Source organism: Mesoplodon bidens (genome assembly GCF_964165515.1).
Source record: "Mesoplodon bidens genome assembly, chromosome: 1".
Lineage (NCBI taxonomy): Eukaryota > Metazoa > Chordata > Mammalia > Artiodactyla > Ziphiidae > Mesoplodon > Mesoplodon bidens.
The window spans coordinates 80,164,157-80,188,078 of NC_138176.1; the positions used below are offsets into that span (position 1 = coordinate 80,164,157).

Sequence of the window (23,922 nt, forward strand, 5' to 3'; positions counted from 1 at the left end):
AGAGAGCAGTGACAAGACTCCTAGGACCAAGAGTCATTTCTGTGATTAGTTACTACATTTTTCAAAACTTAACTTGGGAGGGTGAAAATATCTTAACAGACCAAAAATTCTTCAATAAGTTTTCATGGCTAATGCTTTTTATTAAAGTGATATACCTCACACTGGCACTATATAATTGCTTTAGCTCTGGGATATTCTGATCTAAATTCAGCTTAGAAAATTGATTTAAAAGTATGTGGAACAAAAAGGCTGCCTACCATTTCAGTAAAGTACAAGAATGTTGTTGCCATCAAGCCATCAGCCACTGCAGCCACCCCTGACAATTCAGGATGGAAAAAATGAGGATACTGGCCCTAGATAGTTAAGATGCATATCAAAGGAATAATTTCAATGAGCCCAGACTCTTGCATCTTCCCATACATAGCAAAGCACTAAATTCACTAACTTGAGATGTTTGTTTTTGTGTGTGTGTGTGATTAGCAGTAATCTTTTGATGTTCCACTATTTTTTTTTTTTCTCCAGCAAAACCTCCTACATACCCTGGCTCCTCCCTTACCTCTTTGGGACACTTCCTCAGAGCTATCTGAGAGGCTGCCTCCCAGGCTATAGTCCTCAGTAAGGTCCTTGAACAAAACATAACTCTCAACTTTTAGACTGTGCATCATTTTTTCCTTTTGACAAGTACTTGTTGGAATATCTTGGCCAAATTTTACAAGACCAGTAAAGTTATTCTTGTTTTAATCAATGTGAGTATAGAAAGAATTACATTTATGAACTACATATTTCAGAACTAACAACATATTGCTGTTGCTTTCATTTATTCTAGGATATATTATAAATGTAAATTATCATAAAATGTAACATAGTAGATACATATTTGTGAGTATGAAATACTTTTTTTCCATTATTTGTTGAATATAAAAGATGAACATTCATCAAAGACACCATTCAGGTTATCTGATGAATAATTAACAGTCCGCACTTAGAAACTTGAAGTTCCAGGGGGGCAGACCACTTAGAATGCCTATAAAGGTTATCTTTAGAACTTGCATAGGCAGACTATACAACACATCACAAACCACTGAAGAGGAAATTCTTCAATAATTCACAACACTGCTCATGTTAGAAAATTCTAGTACAGACTTTAAGGATCTTACCAACTCAGATACAGGTGCTTACACATTCATCCCAAACAAACGTTTTGTTTGTTTTATCCTCCATAACAAACAAACAAGCACACTTCACTTTTATTAACTGTTCATATATTTAAATAGCATTAGTAAGTTCCATCTTAGTCTAATCTTTTTTTTTTTTTTTTTTTTACTTATAAAGGTTATAAATGAAGAACTTCTATTTCCTGAAGAGAGATTTAAAAACACAATCTCATATGCTCATACTGTTTCTACACTGGTCACAGTACCTCTAAAAAAATCACTGGAGTCTCTTTAAAGTAAGCTGTCTTTTCTGTCATTAGAGACTGTTAAGCTTTTCAGAGGTAATTCTCTATTCTTCAGCAGTATCTTTACATTTTTGTTCACCATAACTCTATACAATGTAATAGTATACAATTTTTTAATTAGAATACTATAATTCTAGTAAACTAGTTAAGTAGAGAGTAAAAATACTCTGTAATCAAAATAGACACCACCACAGCAAGTTATTTTCCCCAATTGAAAACATTCTCTAGCTCAAATTGAAAACAAATGACATTCTGGAGCAGAATTTCTTTATTTTCTTTCTTTTAAAATTTGAAAACACATAGTGATGATGGGTTTCTGTCTATTACTCAAACTTTCCCTAAAATCCCAAATTCTCTCCTCAACGTTTGCCATCTGTGTTGTGCTGGATAGACATAGTGTAAATAACCACGTGTAGTGATGTTAATGAAGAAACCAATAATCCTGTAATGAATCACTTCAAAAAGAAACAAATAATAGGTCTTTCACACTTAAGCTGTTAACTTCTGTCAAGATGGTTAGTTTCCCTCTGAGGAAACACTGAACCAGCTAATCACAGTCTCCAAGAAGGACATTTTATGTTATGGTTCTTGAGATAGTTTGCTTGAGAATTTGGCATAGATACACTCCTTTTAAAATATGTATTTAACTTTTGTCGAAAAGAATCAGTCTACATACTTCTCTTTTATTCTCATCAGGGGTAATCAAGACACCCTCAAAATAAGCCAATTTTTCAAAACATGTAAAAACATTCAGGGATAAAAGGATCAGTTTAAATGAGGAAAGACTGAGTCATTACTTAAAATGTTATGTTTAATTAAAAACAAAATATGTCTCTAAACTCAAAAATTTTGAGTTCAAACAAAATTAACTTAATGGAAAAACCTCATAATTAATATATTAACTTATTAAGTGCCTACTACATGATATCATGGAAGCAAAAAAACAGTGAATTAAAATAATCTAATTGTTTAAAATTCATGACAAATTAAAATAATACTTTTACCTTAATAAAATCTTTTTTAAAATATTGGCTTTGGTTTTAAACCAAATATGAATTTATTTTCTGTACTTGGGCAGCTTCTTTGTTTGCTTATGTTGGTAGACTGGCTGGATTCTATATTGTGGGTCTTAACGTTTACAGATGTTTACCCACTTATCAAAATAAATGGCTTAGAAAATAGAAACACTAATGCTACAATAAAAATCACAGGTCCCTTTAGATTTATGGACTCTTTTAGTAGTGAACCTCTGTGCTTATATCATGTATTCATAGGAAAGAACGGCCAGAATTAATATAATTAATTTTGCTGACTAGCATGGGCCAGGCATTTAACAAATATTATCTCTAGTTAACATGACTATGTTTTGTTATTGTTAGGTTTAAACCATATGAAATTTTTACTGCTGAAGGTAAAAAATGGTTAAGTATTGAGACATCATTATCTCCACTGTACACAATATGACTCAGAGAGGTTTACATGGGCAGCTGGATTGCTTAGCTCATAAAGGGCTGGGCTGTAATTCAAACCTACTATCTTTGACACCAAAACACATCCTCCATCCAAACAGGAAAGAGGATCCTGTGACTTACTTTTGAAATTTTCATTTTCTATATTTTTAGTTTCTAAATTATGGGGTGGGGGCAGAGAACATGTCATGTGGACAAAAACCTATGGAGATAAAAAGTTGAGATGTGATCATAACTTTTAGAGAATTCTAGTCTTTTTAGTGACTATTAGGACATGGCATGGTTGATTTCTATCTTATTTCCTTCCTCCATCAATTAAATACTTATTATTCCTACTCTTGCCAAACACTGGTCTAGATACAGTGGATATAAATGTGGACAAACCAGTCAAAAATCTCTGCCTTGAAGAAATTTATATCCTAGTAGGGGGACAGAGACCTTAAGCAAATAAGTAAAATACATATTCCAGATAATGATAAATACTAGGAGAAAAGGAAAGCAGAGAAGGAGAATGGGAGCACTGGATTTGGAGGGAAACAATTTAAAACAGGGTCATCAAGGAAGATCTTAGAGGGTAACATTTGATCAGAGACTAAAAAAGAGAAGAGGCAGCAAGCACATGGAATCTGTATCGGGACATATTAGGCAGGGAATGGCAAGTGTAAAGGCCCCGAGGCAGCAACCAGCTTGATACATATCAGGACAGTGTTCCTGAGACATCTAATAGCAGATGAAGTCAGATAGTAAAGGGAGGTATAGCTGGAGGAGGTCCTGGTCACTGAGGGCCTTATAATCCATTCTAATGACATTGGCAGCCGATGGAAACAAGACATAATCTGATATATTTTAAAAGCATTACTCTGACTACTGTGTCGTGAATAGACCATAAACAGGTAATACCAAAGCAGGTAGACTGGCTAATAAATCATGTCAATAATGTAGGCAAATGATGCTTTTGTGGACCAGGGTGACAGAAATGGAGTTAGTGAGCAGTAGTCAATTAAAAAAAAATTGAGTATACTTTGAGGGGAGAACCTGTAGGATTTGCTGATAGACTGGGTATATAAGGAAAACAGAGGAGACAAAAAAAAAAGCAATACCTATAAATAAATCTGTCTTTTTCTACCAAATATGATGCTACTTTTCATATGATGGACTGGCACATTTTGCTTAACAGTACTGACCAAGGGAAAAATGTTACACTATTACACATCAAAAGAAACAAAGAAAATATAGACTACCTAATTCACTAAGTGTTAAAGATAAACATTCATGTACCTTGGAAGAAACTTTCTTTAACATAGAATAAAATTTTAATGCAAAAACAGCCATTCATTGGGGAAATGGACCAGCAGATATAATTTCATTAAAGAATGTACTACATGACTGAGAACTCCTTGAGGGAAAAGGTAAGCTTTTTTGGCCTCAGCCTAATCTGTCGTATCTAGTACATAGTAGGTGTTCAATGATCTTTTTTAAAAAACTAATTGAATCCGAATTTTTCAAATAGAGGTCTCTTTGTTAGGAATTACATGTGTTACATGCATCTGAAATTTTCTGTATTTGCTCACATATGACTATTTGTAGCTATGTCCTTATGTTTGTTTTTCAATGAATATATTATTCTTGTTTTAGAATTATCTGGATACAAGCCAGAAACAAAGAAGGTACACTATCATGCAGAATCATCTTTATCTTTTCTAGACTTACTCATGAGGGCAAGAAGTGTCGCTAGCGCCTCCGTAGCGCACCTTACACTGCAGGTGCCCACGGAACATTTGTTGCGCTAAATTGAATAATGAAAATACTATTCCAAATGCAAATAAATAAAGACCCTTTACTTCTAGATAGTCTCTTCTATAAAGCACCTTCATTCAGTAATGCTTTTTTTGCTTCTCCCTGTAATATCTTAGTTCTCCAGTTAACATATTGGTCTGAAATTGAATGACTTATAATCTGGTAGAACGAATTAAAAAATGCACAGGACTAAGATTTATTTCTTTGACTACTTTAGACCTAGTTTCTCCCGAGAAAATCAAAGGAATTATACTGCAGAAATCCATACCAGAAAAAAAATAAGGCCATTTCACTGACAAGAAGAATCACTAAAGGATACAAACATAATTTCACATAATTTCTAGATATGTTTAATTCATAGAAAATAATACAAACTCAGCAAAGGACATAGCATTTCACTAAAGTAATTATTTTATTCTAATAAATAATTTCAGAATTATAAAGTTCATAGTTAATAAAAAAATAATTATGATTTAACTTCTGCATAGAAATTCATGAGGTCAAACAGTAATTTTAGATATTAAGTAATTTTATATAGTAGATACTTTAAAAACATGGAATACAACCCCATAATAATTCTTACTGGAATGTAGTTAAAGTACTAATTTTACAGTCCATTAGTACTATAATAACTTGGATAAACAGGTTAGCAGATAATTTTTTCCCATTGTAATAACATTCCCTAAAACTGCAGTGATTTATTCCTATGAGTCCAGTGATTTAATTCAACTTTGAATTAACTATCTTTCTATAGTTATTCTGAATACTTTATATTATTAACATATATTATTTTACTATATATTATTGTACAATGTATAAGTGCACATACTTTAAAACATGAGACCTTATAACAATCATTTAATAGTACTGCATTAAAGTGGGGTAGGAAAAAAAACTTGCAACTCTGTAGTATTGATTTCACCATCTAAATTCTGTAACCTGGGGAAACCTGAGCCACAGAGAAGTTATGCAACTTGCTTAAAGCAAGTTGGATAAAAGCTGGACCTAGAAACTAGTATAGACTGTAGATTCCAATCAGATCCTTGCTAATATTTTTTTACATCAGTTAAAAAATAAAGTTATAATCCAAAAAGATAAAAGGAGACATAGAGAGTAATAAAATATTCTAAAACTTGCACAAGTTAAATTTAGCAGCTTATTAATTTTTTATCAGGTAATGGGAAAAAAAGATGCGTGAAAAGAACAGTCTTAACACTCAATATATGCAACTATATTATAATGTAAATTAGATCTTGTTGACCATGAAATTTTTGATTATATAAATTAGGAGTATGATTACCTCCTATATTAACTGCCATATAAAGTAATATCTATGAATAGTAAACATTAGATTTTTAAACTCTGAATTTTTAAAATAAATTCAAAGTTGAAAATCTGGTAGCTTAATCAAGATTTGGAAACTGATGGAAATAATCTTATAACATATATGCTTTTAGAATTTATGCAGTATTTAATAAAATAATGCTACATTATTTCCCTGTGGAGTTTTCTAAAAGTGCATGTGATTTTTTTTGCAAATTTGTTAAAAAAGCCATTAATAAAAACTTTGAACTGAGAAAGGGTATTACTATAGAATAAGCCTATGCTTTTCTAATGATAAAATGAGTAGCTACATGTTTTTGTTGGTTGCTTTCATTTGTTTTGTTTTGATTTCAGACTTTGTTTTAACCTGGGGTTGGTAAGAGTTCTTGACCTCATATTTTGTCAGCAGGGCTAAACAATCCTGAGGCTATCACTGACAAATTTAAGATTCAAAGCTCACAGAAGGCAAAGAGTAAAGAGAAAAACAGAGTGAGTGCGGAGGGTAAAATAAAGTAATGTGAAAAAAAAAGAGAAAATGAAGTAATTTTACATCGGTGGTAGAATGGAATGAATTCTGCATCAGTCCTATAAGTTATTGATCTTGACCTAAAAGTTAAAAGATCAACAGGTAGCCACACACATGCAGACAAGAATTTTTCTAAATAAACCTTTTTAAAAATGAAAGTTTGGATTAGAAACCTAAAAGAAGTTACTGTACACTGCACTACAGGTCTTCTAAGACACTTTCAATCTAATGGAATGACATAATCATCAAAAGTCCTTAAATAAAATATCCAGGAGTTTCTTAATTTGCAGATTCTCTTGAAGTAAGAAATGCATGCAAGGCAAGTGCTGAGTTATAGACTGCTTAAGGTGGGAAGGAGACTGGCATCACGTGGTCCTCTGCCCCAGGGAATCCTACACAGAAATGATGATTTGCACTAAACAGTAGAATTTGAGTATTTAGTCATCACACTGTCCAATACTGTCCAGATTTACAAAAGACACTACTGTCCACTACTGTGATCTGTGTTCAGATCACAAAAAGCTCACTAATTAAGTGATTCTGTAGATTAGCTGAGACCATGACATCCAGGTGTCATCATATACCTGCCTCCAGTCAAGAGATAAGGCTGTCAATACCTGTGTCCTTAAACTGGGCCTTATGCAGACATTCTATGCAGCTTCATTGCCATCACCTACTTGTCAGCAAAAGGAAAAAGAGTATAAACAAGCATGAAGTCCCCACATACAGCCAGTCTCACATTTCTGCAATACATTTCTGCTTGCGGTACAGAGCTCCACTGGCCTAGAGCTGTAAGAAAGGTGAAATGAAGCAAGAGATCCAAGCAGCTGCTGAATGCTGAGCTGAAGTGAGATGCCGGAAGCAGGATGAGTGACAGAGGTCACTTAAGGGCACACAAGAGCCCAACGTCGACAGGGGTTGCACAGCTCTGGCATCCTGTGAAAAAGCAGTAGATGGAACAAACTGATGTGCACACATCAGGAAGAAGTAGCTGACTCTGAGCAATGGTGCTGGGCAGGCTAGGAGGTGGAGAGACATTGCGGCACACAGTGACAGGCCTTGCAAACCGTGGCTATAGCCACAAACCAAAGGACAGTCTTCACATGTATACAGCGTCAAAAGGACCACTTTAGGTACACCCACACCCACTGAAAGCAGTACTGCCAGTACTGCCATCTAGTCATGAAAGGCCACTAATGCCAGCTGTTTGACAACACCTGAAATTAATGAATTACTAGACATATATTCAAAATGGAATGATTATTTCATTAACTTTGGACCTAAAAAAAGTCATATTTTGAAAACACCATATATTCTAATAGAAAAACTTTTTTTTTAAAGTGTATAATGGCCTGTTATTAACACAGTGCTTCTATGGTAATAACTATGCTTCATTAAGATGCTTATTTGTTTTTAAACTATTAGTATCTCTCTGTTACACTGAATCTATTGATGTAGCGTTAGAGATAATATTTGGGTTGAGTACAGGACAAAATTAGGAAGCTGCTCACAAGGTCAATACTAGGAAGTCAATATGTTGCCTTGGAGAAAGAAAACACAGGACCAGAAGCTTTTTACAAAGAAGAGTTGTTAAACAACACCAAGTCCCTTAGGGTGACTGTGAGTTGGGGCAGAAAAATGTTGTGGTTATAACTCAATGCTGAAGGTTTTTAAGAAAAAGAAAATAAAAGGACGTTTAGATATGAAATACACTTACCTTGGGTCTCACTTTTTCAGTAAGTTTTCCTGATATTTATTGAATTAAATGTGAGAAATGGCTTAAATGATAGCACAAAAGATTCATGTAAAGCACACAGAAGAATGTTTTGCCTGAGGTGTTGAAAGCTCTTGAATAAAACTAGTTCACGAAGAGAGGACGTGGAGCTCAGGCAAACAGTAGACATTTAGTAAACATTCCCTGAATGAATGAAGAAGCTGAGATAGCTTAGATACAAAGCAAGAGTGACAGGGACTGGGGCCTCTTGAAAGCCAAAGGCCATTCTGAATGGAAACTAATAAGCAGAGTTCAAGGAAAATAGGTCTTCCCCAAATCCCGGCTCTCTAGGTGCTCTAGGTTCCACTGAATGGAAAGGACCATTAATCTACTACAACTTCTGCTTTCTTCCTCCTCTGACAGCTGCTAGTCTTTCTACCTTCTTCCTCCAGAAGAGGCCAGAAAAGGGTACCCTGTTGTTTTCACCTCATTTCTTCCTCCGGTTAGGTAACCATGATGTTTTAATTCCCCCTCCCCATGTTTCTTTACAGTGGAGGGGAGGTAGACCTGTCCCTGCCAGGTTGGTCCTCAGGAATGGGACGGAATGTGCCCCACACTGGCAGGGGAAGCATGCGATATGGTGTTCAAGGGATCCACACACCATCATGAAACGATGCCAGTCGAGGTGCTGGTGTTAGGGGGGGCGACCAGAAGGAAGGAATGGAGCATGTGGCTGTACGGAGGAGTGCACTATGGGAATATGCCTTTAAGAGTATGTTAAAAGTTGTGGTGTTTCACCCTGATAACAAGGTTGTATATAGAAAGGAGAGAGTTGGAAAGTGTGTGTGTCGAAGAAAGACATCCAGTTTTGTGGATAGGATATAGTTTTGTAATGAGGATATGGTTTTGGTCAGGGGATATAATTCATTGGTCTTTGTGAGTTCCTAGATGTTGGATATATGTGTAACTTTGCGTTCTAACAGAGCTGGACAAAAAACACTTTCCCTACCAGGCTATTCAGAGCTATGGCAAACTCTGAGGTAAAGAGAAAAGAGTACAGTCATTCAAATGTATAAATATATGAGGGTCTTTCTGAAAGACAGTGCACTAATAAATGGAGAGATTACCACACAAGCCTATCCCCATCATAATAAATATATCAAAAACATTTATAACAGTTTTATGTACCACCCGTCTTACAGTAAGAATGATGGCCTGGGTGATCTTTCAAAGGATCTTCTAAGTCTTAAAGTTTTCTGATATCATTCAATATTAAAAAGGTTAACCACCAAAAGGCCATACGGGTCTTAAAAAGAACACAAATGAGGCCTAATATATATATGACTCTGTGGCCACATCCACCCTAGGAAAATAAAGCAGATACTTGAAAAATTTACTCACTGAGTTTAAGGAAAGGAATCAAGGCACTTTGGGCTCACTTATCAACTGGACATTTCTTTTGATCTCAATATTATGCTTAATTTCTCTAACATTTGGTGTGTGTAGACTCAGCATAACTATAAAGACAAATACTGTCTCAATATGGGAAATCCCAGTGGTGAGATGAAACCCATATCATTGTGATTTCAGGAGAAGAGCTGTTTTCTGAGAAGTACTGATATAATTTCATTTCACCAAATAAATATAAGCTATAAGGTGAGACTGTCAGGGACTCTGTTTATATACTGACATTTACACAGATTAACAGCAATCATCCTAAGCCAATATGTAGTATAGTGAAGAGTCCAATTCCAGTAAAAAAGACCACTTATTAAAACCCTGCTTGTAATCCCCTAAGAATAAACATATTCCTCAGAGGATGACTTGCATACAGTGAGGTATTGGTATTCTCCTAATTTTATTCAGTTATTTAAAGATTCAGTCTCACCAGTGAATAATGCACAGGTTATTTCTTCTTTTTGATTCCTGTTCAGGAGAAGAATGTAAACAGTCATATAAACATTTCGTTTGGGGGAAAGAGCTAATGAGTCCAAAATACTTGTAAAGATGATGCTTTCTGAATCATTGCGAAAGCTAAATGGCACATATGCTTATTTGGTTAAAAAAATCTCTTTATCTAATAAGACTGGCATCAGTGATTCATAAAATTACTTCAGTTCAAATTTTAGCTCAGAGGCAAGAGGGAGATGAATAGATCTACTAGGGCTTCCCTGGTGGCGCAGTGGTTGGGAATCCGCCTGCCAATGCAGGGGACACGGGTCCAAGCCCTGGTCCGGGAAGATCCCACATGCTGTGGAGCAGCTGGGCCCATGTGCCACAACTACTGAGCCTGTGCTCCAGGGCCCGTGAGCCACAACTACTGAGCCCACGTGCCACAACTACTGAAGCCCTCACACCTAGAGCCCGTGCTCCACAACAGAAGCCACCGCAATGAGAAGCCTGCGCACCACAACAAAGAGTAGCCCCTGCTCGCCGCAACTAGAGAAAAGCCCACATACAGCAACGAAGACCCAACACGGCCAAAAATAAAATAAATAAATAATAATAAAAAAAAGATCTACTAAATAAAATCCTCGACACAGCTATCCACCTTTCCGTTGTAAATAATGACTGACTACTTCTAGCAAAGTTAGGTCAGTGCACTAATAATCTAAATAGACACTACATTTTAAGTGTCAGCTGTTCTGTACGACCAAAAAGGAAGAAGTCAGCAGAGGTGACTAGCAACTTGTGGTCTATAGTCATTTTTATTTCTTAAATAGCCTATATGTCTCCTTGACCTGAGGATTTCCAGGTTCTTTATTCTATAACATGAATATAATTTTTCAAAATTATATCTTACCAATGTTACCTACATAATTAAAGCCTATGGGGATACTATTAGGTAACAATCTTTCCAGATAATGTTAAATTATCTGATGGATCATTTCTCTGAATTTGTTTTATACTTCTTTTCCTTTAATACTTCTGTTTTAAATATCCCTGTTTTTACCATTCTTTTTCTGGAATGGCTTCTAGACAAGTGGCCTGTAGGAATTGTAGTTACGTATACTAAATTAAAAAAATAAGAATACAAAACTGCATAAATGATTGCAGCAAAATTAACACTTCTAAAACAGCCCTGAGTGAGAGAGTGGCATGGACATATATACACTACCAAATGTAAAATAGATAGCTAGTGGGAAGCAGCCACATAGCACAGGGAGATCAGTTCGGTGCTTTGTGACCACCTAGAGGGGTGAGATAGGAGGGTGGGAGGGAGACACAAGAGGGAGGGGATATGGGGATATATGTATATGTATAGCTGATTCAATTTGTTATAAAGCAGAAACTAACACACCATTGTAAAGCAATTATACTCCAATAAAGTTGTTAAAAAAAAAAAAAAAAGCCCTGAGACCAAAAAGAAGAAAACTGACTGCAAATGTGTGTTTAGTATGTATGTGCAGAGGCACTGAGAAGATGTTGATAGAAATGCTGGCAATGACTCATATATGGAGCTAAGGGAACCTGGGCAAATGAACTGAATGGAGATCAAGAATATATTAGAAAAGTGCATGAAAATATAGGTTTAAAAGGCTGCCAAATGCAGAATTTCACAGAAACCCAATTGAGACTACTGAAAGTTTCAAAAAATGGTTATTCTCATGCTCTATTCTTGAATATAAGTTGTTTTCTAGACATACATATACCTTTTGTATTACCTTTTGACTGATATATTTAGAATGATATTATGATCCCAAACATTCATTACTAGTTTAAAATCACAATGCCCTTGAATATACCACATGTTGTCTATAGTTTAAAGACAGAGAAAAGAATATAATGTGAAGAAAAATGGACAAAATCAGTACATATAATTAAAATAATAATGTACTTATAAAAAGAAAATTATTTTTGTGTCTCAGAATAGGCCTAGTTCCTAAACTTATTAGTTATTTGAAACAAATACTTTCCTTCTGATATATATGTAACTCTGAGCTGGGATTTTCTATTTCTGGTTTAATCATACCTTTCACATCTTCATCCTCAATTGTTGTATTTGAACTCTCAGTTGACTCCTGTTGAGAAGAAAACATATTTAAAGTTGCAAACAATGAATAGCTTGACTTTTCTTTTTCTCAAAAAATTGGCAAGTGATATACATATCATGCAAAATTCTTCAGCAGGCTGTGCGCATATGCCGACATGCAAATGTACAAATACGTTATGTGGTTTTAACAGAAATAAAAATGTCAAATGCTGCAAACATTTCAAAAAGGGAGTACTCTGGTTGCCTAATCCCCGAAGCACGATAAATCAAGGTGACTTGTAGAAGCAGTCAAAGTATGCAACTTATTTTAAGAGCTGTGTAAGGATGTGTTGTGTTACAGTGCCCCATAAGGTGTGCTTTCTCTAAGTATTTATGAGAAGTTGAATATACTAGCCTAATAAATTTGAACCTTAAAAAACAACATTTTTTATTCCCAATTAATTAGTAATTAGTCCTTTCTTTGTGTAAGGCACTATATCAAACAATAAATTTGTAGGCTATTTATCAGTCTGACTTCTTTGTAGAGAGAAAAAGCATTTCATTGAATCATTTGACGAAGAAGCTGAGATATGGTGAAAGTGCTTTCAAGAAGAATTTCCATGTTTGTGATCAGCACAATGGAATTATATGAATAATTTACTTTCAAGGAAAAATCAGATTTTTTTCATTCATTTCTAAATTAGAAACTGGCTTTATTGATAAGAAACTTGCTCCCATAATGAAAAGACAAAACTATTTCTCTGTAAAACTACAAATGATTAATAAGCACAGTTAAAAGGACACTGTAACTGCCAGTATTAAGACACGTTCCTTAAAATGGCTGACACATTTTTCCATTAATAATGTATTAATAAAATATTTCTAGCAAAGAAATTTAGTAATATTCGTAAGAAAGACACAATTTTCTACTTGGAAAGGCTACTGCCAAAAAAAATTGGAGACTTCTAATCAATAGCTATGTGTTCAGCAATGAAAACAAATTTTGGAAAATGCAAACACTAGTCAGTGTACTTTTAGAGACTCAATATTCAAAAAAATGATCAATTTATACAACTATGATATATAATATTTAATCCAAAGGGACAGACTAATTAAAGATATATCCAGAGTCTCCACAACATAAAACCAAAGCAGAGTCTTCATGCATTTCTTAATGTGACCTAGTATTCAAATTTAAACTCAAGATGAGGATAAACCCATGCACTGTAAAAATAAACTAATTCATGTAAGCAGGAAATATCATGCAACTCTTACAAATGACATAGCTAGAATTATTGAAGTGTCCACTCCAGCTGCTATGCTTGGTCTTTCACTTGCTAATGATATTGAAAATAATTGTTCACATGTGTGATGCTCCTGACTACCTCGAGTCTTTTAGGGACTTAGAACATTGTAAGTGTCATGACTGTAAAATACATCTCATATTAAGGAACATAACATTTCATGGTTTTTTACTTTAGTGATTTTAATATTGACCAACTAAATGTTAGACCACAGGAAATGTGTTTTCTAAGACTTTAACACTGTAGATAAGAGTAAAGAAAGGTAAGACCCATGACTATACTTAAAATTTGAAAAAAGTCTGATGAAGTATTTTTCCCTCCCCTTAGAGATATAATAATGGATGAGAAGTAACAAAGCAGAAAGATGGAATACGTTCGGGAACTGCCTCCTTTCATCCTACAGACATGTATACAAGTACTGTTATTTAGTTAACGTGCTATGCAAACAATTTACAATGGATAGGAAACATCACAGTCTTCTTTCAGGATAAGCAGTTACATGTCTGTTACTGAAATGCATATAATTCAACAAAAACAAACATACTTCACAAGAAGTGAAACTCCCTGATTATCCTCAAATCCATGCCAAACAACAAAAACACCACAAACAACAGGGAATTAAAAGAAAACAAAAAGCACAGTATGACAACAGAATGAATAAAATTCAAAAGCAACATTAAATTTAAACAAATAACTAGGAACTCAAGTTGATTTTTTTGAAGATAGTGGGATGATATAGCAAGAAATTCTAAAATTTCATGCAGAACACATCTAAAGTACAATGCAGACAGGCATGGGGGGAAAAAAACAGATGGAATTGCTTAAGATACACAGTCATCTCGACATACAGACTTGTTAACTGGACTTTTACTGACTAATTGCACCACTCATTTCTCTTTCACGATGTCATTCATTTTTGTTTTCAAAGAAATATGTGTATAGTTCCAGATAAATTAGGCCCAAAAGAAAGTATGGTAGAAAAGGGTAAGGGTTTTCTTTCCTAATTTGAGATTATGAATTAAATTTGCTTTGAATATTTGATGAGATGTGTAATCTTATTAAAGCAAGATGATGTTGATTCTTTCTGAATACCTTGTTTCCATCAGGGTTGTGGATTACAGTAGTTTGGGGCTCCTGAGTGAGAACAAAATAGAGAAAGAAACAGTTCGCATTGGTAAGTACATTCTTAACTAGTGCAGGGACAGAGCAGAGTGAGCCAGCTGACACAACTAAATAGTGACAAGAGCTTAAGCAATGTTAACTACTGTCAGAGCTTGCAGCTGACAAGATCTCTGATGAAAGATCTCCCTGGTGAGCCCATGAGATACAGCACCTCAGTACCTAGCAGCAGCATGCAAAAGACCTTATTCGTGATCAGCATACAGACAAGGCTTTGAAGTTTGGAGACCTAAAGAGGCACTTGCTGTTTCACAAAGTCCTATACCAGATAGAGCTTTCCTTTCTTCTTTAACAAACAGCCTGTTAATATCTGTCCCATAGAAAACTGGCCAAGGGCACTGGAGGTTAGAACTTTTTGAGATGATCTCAAAGTCTTTGTGAAGATATTTTTCAGCTGTATTAATTTGAGAACGAATTATGGTGTCACAATACACAGATAAATACCTTTGGAAAACCTAGAATCGTTGGACGATGCTTAAAAAGGGGCTATCCTAAAGAATGTATTTCAAAGTCCATAAGAAATTCTGAGAAACATTGAAAAGGTTCTAGAACTAATCATATAAACACTGTAATTTGAGACACATTGCTGTTAAATCCCATGTTAATTCATATATATATATATATATATATATATAAGAAATTTCTGTTTTATAGACTTACATGAAAGATTTGTTTGTAAAGTAGTTTTTCCATGAAGAAAATATTATTTTTCCTATTACTTTCTACTAGAAAATTGAAGAAATATTCCCAAGTGGAAAATAACAGTCAAATAACTGATGTAAAAAACGATTCAGTGTCAATACATCAATGGCATTCTTGGCACTTTCATTACATGATGTCTTAGCAACTGGGAGTTACTGCAACCCATGGAGAATGCTCTTCAGTCATAAGCACTCTGCCCACTAGACTATCTCATCTCCACTACACTTTATGCTGAAGTACTTAGAAAGCATATTTACTGCCGTCCTTCTTCCCTTCCCTGGCTGGAGGTATGATCAACCCTGCTTTTTCTTCTAGTAAGTAACCTGCTATCTTGATGTGTCCTTCCTTTAAATGTTTTTAAATTGAGCCTTCTGGTTAACTCTAGTGGGACAATCTCCCTAACATTTTCCATTCATCTGAAATTAACAGTACAGAGGACAGTAAAAAACCATTAACATTTCTGAAACTCATAAATCAAAACATGGAATAATTTGGGGAAAACATTATGAAACTAAGAACACTGAATGCCAGTATTCAAACCTTGAATTTCAACATAATATGGTCTCAAAGTGTTAAACTGATTGAGTTGTTAATAGTGTGAATTTGATAGAAATGGACAAAACTGATTCCCATTGATAGTTCAAAGCTCTGTGCTATGCAATTTCATCCTTTGGATTAAAGTGAAACAGTGATAATTTAATTTAAAACACAACAAACAAAAAGCTTTAAATTATCCAGTGCCTCTTTATCTCAGAAAGTGAGGTCTTACAAAGCCCTGCTGTCGTAATAAGAGGGAAACGGGAGCTCTGAATAAGGTCCACATTTACTTTTGTCTAGCAGTAATCCTCTTAGCTCTCCTTGATGTCAACAGTTGCGTCAGGAAAAGAAGAAACCGCTGTTTGCATATCTAGAGCTATCATCAAAAGAAGAGCTAAGAGCAACCAAAGCGCATTCTACGGTATTTCTAAGGCAGCATGCAACACTTTTAACTGAAGACCATAGCTATCGTCAGTACAATGGTCAACAATGAAATGAGGTCATCTCATGTTAGAAACACACTGTTTGACAACTACCTTAACAAAAAGAAAAGAACTTTTCTCATATCTTAGAAAGCAAAAACAAGAACAAAATCCAAAAAAATAAAAATAAAAAAATGTATCTATATAGTGAAAGCAAATGAGAGAAACAACAAAAACAGTAAAGAACTTAAGAAGGGTTACAAAGAGTCCAGGTATACCAGCGCCGGGGTAGGAATATTTTCTTTGGGGCTGGTTACCACGTTGGCTTTGTTGTTTATCTGTAGGTATGCAGAAAATAGAAACAGAGATGCCTTAAACCCCTGGGTAGCCAATGTCTCTATACACAGCATGTCTAAGTGGAGATATAGACATGAAAATAAAGAGCCACTCAAGATGAACGTGAAAGACACGGTGATGACTGACAGGAATGATGATCAATTCTAGTCTCTGATGGTCACACCCAGGCTAGGACTGTGTCTGTGATGGTGGAATGACAAAACGGACTTGGCTGCTTTGGCTGTGTCACCTTAGCAAACAGACAAAGAGCTGCTTCAACGGAGCTCAAGTCAAGTGTCAGAGTATGAAATAAATGTAAACATTTTCATACTCTTCAGGTTGGATTCTGTTGCCCAGCTTCCAATTTTCATTGTTATGAATACATTCCTTTTTTCATTTGATTCTTGAGCCTGAAGTCACACATAGACTGTCTTTCTCTGGGGAGCCATCATCATTTTGTTTAGTAGGTATCAAATTAAAAACTTAGGTCTTCTGATGAAATGCAGGCTTTATAGTAAAATATCTTAAAATGATAAGTCTGGGTCTCCTTTAAAAATACATCTTCAATTATAAATGAGCAAATTGAACTCTTTACTATATTCTGGATGCAAAATGACTTTATTTTTCACAATTGTTTGAGAGGAAAACACTATGTATTCTGTCAAATTACTGCTATTGTTGAAGACTATTTGGTAATACCATTCCCTTGCTTTAACATAATTGGTTTTGACCTTAAAGAAAGCTCATTATCACTATGGAAGCCACTTTGTGAAAACAGCTCCGAGGATCAATAAGTATTGTAATGGCCCAGAGAAGACTCTGTTGACAAGTGGCAACTTGAAACTACAATTGAGTTTGGTTACTAAAGAATCAAAGACTGAAAAGTAATAATCAACATTCATTTAAACTCATGCATGACATTGTGATTATCAAACAAATATAAATTAACATTCATTTTCTTGCACTATATTATCTAGTTATTTTCTTTACATATTATTTTCTAAAAAATACATCCCATAATTTTAGTATAAATGTACTTAAGGACTTAAAGAGAAAAACATTCTGCATAAAATAAATGAATACCAAATGAATATTTATAAGCAATTACACCAATTTAATTGTTTAGACTTTCTAAGAATTATTTTCTTTCATATTTTATACCTACAGATCATATTGAAACTGACACTGAGAGGAAGACAGAAGGTCCAAAAAATTAACTTGGGTACATAATATTTTACTTTTCTATTCATTCCTATTTGTGTGACTATTTGGTACCAGTATTATTTAAATACACTAAAACACTGAGCTCTGTTACATGCAAGAAAAGAGAGAAAACTTGGTGCCCTTTACTGGAAAACTCTTTAAATATTAGACCATCAATCTATGTTTCGTGGATAGTTTAAAATTTTTCTTTAAATAGAAGTGTGCAGAAGTTAACATAAATTTGTGCAATAGCCAAAAAGAGATAAGAGATAGTGGAGTTTATTAAAGAAGGGTCAAAATTCAGTATTCAGTTTTGTACAGAATATATGAGAAAAGAGGAGGGACACACATGCAAATAATTTCCTATTCAGGAAGAATGCTTGGTAAAACACAGCTGACTTCTTATCAAATGATCAGAAGTGTTTAAGATTAAAGCCCACAGATATTTAATATAATCCATTTAGTTTGTATCAGTGATTGCAAAGAATGAAAGAGGAATATACTGAGATCTTTTCTGTTCTGAGATATGAGACTTGATTTTTTTTCCTAGGTTGTGGTTGCCAAGAACTGCTTTATTTTAGTGGAAATGTCTCACAGGCATACCTATGCACACAAACTTAACTGTATAAGAGCACACACATCAACACACACGTTCACACACAGATACACAGCATACACACAGTGTCCTCTCTTCCAAATGAAGGCCGTTCTGTCTGGATGAGCCATCCTTTATTGTTAGGCATGGCAAATATGAATTAAATGAATATGTCCCTCAACCACCACTTTTACTTGTGTTTAAATGTACAGTTAAAACCTTTTTAAAGTTTAGCTTAATGATTTTTTTACTGTAGAAAATCTTTTGAAGGTATTTGTAATATTGATTAATTTAAAATAATAGGAGAATTTCTAGGTAAAAGGCTAGGAGGACTTCCTTTTAAAGAATCAGATATCAAGTATGGGCTCAACCACAGCTGTCTTTTAAATATACAAGAGCTCTGGCACTTTTGTTTGTGAAATGTATTTATTTTATATTATGGAAGCAGAGTATTTTTATTAAAAAAATTAAATGAAACCAGATATTTAAATGATGCACTGAACTATTCTTACAAGGCATGGGCAAGATATTCTTATTTTTCAGGTGTTGAGTTCATTCAGTTTTAAGGTTAATAAATATTTTTTCCAAAGGTGCTTATCTTGGACGAATCCTTGTAAGATCACTTTCATACAATTTATAAAACTCCATGGTGGATGCATTCTGGTTTATCTGAACTAAGAATCACTCCTATTTTAGTAATCATGATCACCATTTATAAATAATCCTATAGTGTTCCTTCACTTTCCACAATAATTATAGACATTAATTATGTCATGGTTTCTTCAGTTTTAGGAGAAAATTGCACTTTTTTAATAGCATATGGATGACGGTATAAACTTTTTACATATTTCAAAAATTCCCTTTCAAAGAAAAACAATAATATTTGAACATGGGCACTGTGTTTGATAGTTAATTAACATTAACCTGTAATGATCCTATACTTTCTTCACTTACACTAACTTAGGCAAATAAGACTGTTCTATTCCTAAGTATGAATTTTCACAGGAGGAGAAATCTGGCAGATAGAGATCCTCACCATCATCTGAACACTCGAACTGGACTTCCTTTTCTGAATTGACCAGTCAAAGAGAAAGGAAAAGAAAAAAAATATGACCGGTTGAATTTTTAAAGTATCAAAGCATGGAGCACAGAATAATTTTGTCTTTAAAGGTGAACTATAAGTTGACTGGAAGAAAAAAGTTCTGGAAATGTTTCTTTCTATATAAGGATAGTAGTGAAAATAAATGTCTCAATAGAAACTGTGAGCTCTGCATCACCAAACAATACAGAAAAACACAGGGGAATAAAACATTTGAAAATTTAAAAATCACATTTCCACCAATGTTACATTGGGAAAGAAGCAGACATCAACAGTCATTACTGAACATTAAGTTGAATAAACTAAGCAGAAGGAAGAGAACATTACAGGTTGAGGAAAGGAATTAATCAAAGGTAAATGCCGACCTAACGGGAATCACAAGTGCATGGTCACCATAGCTCTGGAAATTCCCAAATCACACACAGACAGGTGCTGAAGAAATGACTGGGTGTGAACATAAGAAGTGACAGATGATTTTCTAAGTTATATATTCAAAATGAACTGACCACTTGACTTTGGGTCAAGTTCAAATGTTAGAAAGTTAATTAATTCCCAAGAACGTTGAAGTGTTCATGAGGAATGTAGGTGTCTGCCATTGGAAGAGAAAGAAAAGGATTAAAGAAATAAAACATCGAGGTAATACTCTGGAAAGATAAAAACATAATGCATGTATAAGGTTATATTCAATCAAAGGTAAATTCCTATGAAACAAAACAGGATCAGTAGAAAATAAGCTGTATTATTTTGTTTAGAAATCCAAGAAAGTCAAAATATTCTGCCGTTATCTTTCTTGGAAAATTTTTCTAATATTTGTTCAGGATATTCATGTTAAGTCTGTCTCAATACCTTATGATAGAAGAACAGGAACAATTAAGACCTTTATAAAAACTGCCCAAGCAGAGGAATATAGTCATTTGAATTTTGATTTCCTAGACTCAATGATTTGATTTTTTTTTCCCCCCATGGGCTATAAATTTCAGCAGCCTTCAAGAACATAGCATAACTATTTGGAAAAGCATTTGGTTTTCAGGGATTTTCAGGCCACCATGACAGTTTGAGGATGTAGTAAAACAGAGAGGATTTAGACGTTCAGTTTCTATGGTAACTCCATATAAAGTCTTATTTTGTCATGATTATTTAATATATAATAAGTAGAAAAAATGCAGCTTTTCTTGGTATAAATATTAGTCATTCCTGTATATTAAATTATTTTATATTTCAACCTGCATCCTTTATCAGGAACTATAAAAAATATAAGCTGCAATGACTAAGAACTTATATTTAACATTTAAAAATAATCCAGCATCTGAAAGTCAGAAATGAGTTTAGGAGCACCTGTTTAACTTACCTTTACTCCATCTGGTTTCTTCAACAAACTCTTGGCTGCTGCAAAACGAGAGTAAAATCAGTTTAGTGAGTTATCCATAGAAACCGATAGCCAGGCAACAAAACAGGTTATTGTTTCCTTCTACCACTTTTACTGATTTATGGCCAACATATGCCAAGTTATCAAGGTCACATTGATGAGCGCGAGCTTACAGGACATTGAAATACAGTATCACTTTTCTTGGTCTTGCCACATCAAATTTAGAACTAAATTCTTATTTAGTTCATTGAATATAATTGGACACTTTGCCACTTATATTATTGGACTTGATTTCAGTGTTGGCTGTGAAAAGGATACTGGAACTTTAACTGGACTATGCTTCTGTAATCCAGAAAGTTTATTTCAAGTCTTTAGACATCAGCTCACAGATTGTATTACATGTTCATTCACACCAAAAGTATCAGTTCTGCCACTTAAGTCCCTCTTCCTAGAGGTTTAAAACTCATTTGTGACAACTTGCTCTGGCTAAATAACATTCTTTTTAATAAATATATATTTGAAATCAGATAATTTCATTTTTACAAAAATATTAATAACTATACTTAAAATGAAATGGTATATTACTGACCTAGAGCAAATTTTTTAAATGCTGAGCATATGACCTTTAAAAAAAGGTATTATGTATTTTCTTACACTTCAAAATCAGAATACAAAGGTCATAAACAAAAACCTTTTACACTGAAAAATTAAAAATCATAAAATTTGAGGAGAGATATAAAACAAAATTAAATCTTCAACTAAATCAGAGAACTCCTAAAGTACATGGTCTTACATGAAACTTTACTTTTTTGGAGGGAGCTTTTAGCATTCCTTCTGTTACCGAACTCCTTGAGTATATTAAAAAGTGAAGTGAAAAATATACTTATGAATGGGTACATACACAGCGAAGAGATTATGTAACTGTCAACGACAATTAGTAGATCAAGTGTAGAACATCCACAAACATGTAGGACAAAGTACACACTTATGCTTCCATTTAATGTTAATTATATATATATAGTTATTTAAGTGCATCAGAATAGAATTTGGTATCTGAAATAGAAATACCTAGCTATAATAGAACTGCATGAACATGTAATTTCCTGACATCTGTTTGATTTGGGCCATTATTTTGATATCACTTTGATAAAATTTTAAATTTATTTAAAAGATACAAAAATGTTAATTTTATTTAGTCTTTAGCAACAAAGCTATTAATTTATTATTAATAAGACTGTAAGAAATAGTAGTCTTAGCTATAATACTATGTACTTGGAGCTAAAAAGCAATATTAAGTAAATCCTGTGGCAGTTAATAGGTTAGAAAGCAAACTCAGAATAACTGGAATTGCAATAGCAAGCGAAGAGAAGACAATGATTCAGGGTAAGCAGGGATTTGGCCTGGGAGATGCAGAAATGTCCCTTTTGCTTACTATTCACCTTACCTCACAAGAAATACATTCCACATAACGGGAGAAAAGAAAAAATAAAAACAACTTTATAACCATATACTCATGGACAAGTTACTTTAAAGAGCATGTCTGGCAATGAAACAGAATGAATACTCAAAACTAAAATGCAATATCAACTATAAGATGTAACTGCGTCTAATGTTATATCAGTTGGTTTTGAAATGACGGGTAAAAAAAAGTTTGCTTTTCATGCTAAGACATTCAGAAACAATATCAAATCCACATATTAGTCGTGAGTTTTTAGTTTACATGATGATGAAAAGGAAAATGTGAGGTAAAAAGCTTCTATACATGGGTACATATATTAATAAAGGCCCAATTTATGCGTGAGACTTTAACAAAATGTACAATCTTAATTCTGGAGAATTTTTCAAGTTAGTTTGTCATTAACAATACATACCATATAAATCATCCTACTTTTTAGTGATTCACTAATGATTGGGCCACAGTGAATATTAATTTATTTGAATATAGCATATATTAGTTAATATTTAATGAGATATTGAACTCACCCATATAAATGTCAACTATATTAATCAACTGTTCATAAAACAGGTAACTTGACAAAGGCAGTAACAAGATTTTACTACACCAAACAAATTGGACAAAATACATACAATTGACTAACACAGTCCCTCAGTTTGTAGCATTACTCATTGTATTATTATCATCGTTGCTGTTTAACAGGTCAGTGGAAGCCTTTGGAAAGCCTGCTATGAACTCACATTATATACAATGGGAGACAAAAGGTGACCGTTTAATAAAATGGTAAACAGTAACTAGAAATTGGTTGAGAAGTTTGGAAAACATGATAATGATATGGATCATCACCTGACATCACTACAATACTCAGAAGTGAAGTATGTAGCAGGAATAAATTACTGAAGACACAGCTGGATAATTTGATGCTGCAAATCACTCTTATATAAACAGTAAGCAAAGTAAAATGGTAGTATTTTTGGTGTAATCGTCTGACAATTGTTCCAAGTTTAAACAGCCAAACAGTAAGTTTTACCAATGCAACAGTCTTGCTGCTTCAGTCCCTCTCCATACATAAGACTGGTGAGCTTTTACCAAAATTTTATTTTTGGAAACCTGATCCTTTGAGGTAACCCATCAAAAAAAGGAGTTCCAAAACTCAGTTTCTGGAAAGGGTATATACTTTATGTTGACTTTGGCGAGTCACTTCTACAATAAAGAAACAGTTTAGCTTTTTTCAGCCCATTATGTAAACAAACTTTTTTTACCAATAAATCATTTCAAGGAACGTTTATTACTGTGGGGTAGGTTCTCTGTAAATTCTTGAGTTTAGATACCTTTGAAAGTTGTAATCATTCTTATAGCAGGCCAAGATACTACAGAACTGTACTTTCAAAAGAACTTAGGCCTAAGAGAATTGGGTTCCTCAATAATGGCCTTCTTCTAAAAATCTTGCTTACTGGGATTC

The 23,922-nt window shown here is 34.0% G+C and overlaps 1 protein-coding gene across 8 annotated transcripts in view; it reads right to left on the reverse strand.

The window, feature by feature from the left end:
• The window catches only part of CAMK2D (calcium/calmodulin dependent protein kinase II delta), a gene marked incomplete at its 3' end in the record, with an annotated part of 293,535 nt that overhangs the window by 30,226 nt on the left and 239,387 nt on the right, over window positions 1–23,922 (reverse strand). For 4 of the 8 annotated variants that reach the window (XM_081226704.1, XM_081226702.1, XM_081226709.1 and 1 more), the window contains exons 13-14: window positions 20,987–21,024; window positions 12,262–12,310 (exon numbers count right to left, since the gene is read on the reverse strand). In XM_081226704.1, the coding sequence (XP_081082830.1) occupies window positions 12,262–12,310; window positions 20,987–21,024 (87 nt within the window). Of the gene's footprint in view, window positions 1–12,261; window positions 12,311–14,657; window positions 14,700–16,683; window positions 16,744–19,575; window positions 19,609–20,986; window positions 21,025–23,922 lie in introns of all 8 variants that reach the window. The other 4 variants (XM_081226706.1, XM_081226708.1, XM_081226707.1 and 1 more) reach the window with 4 other exon arrangements.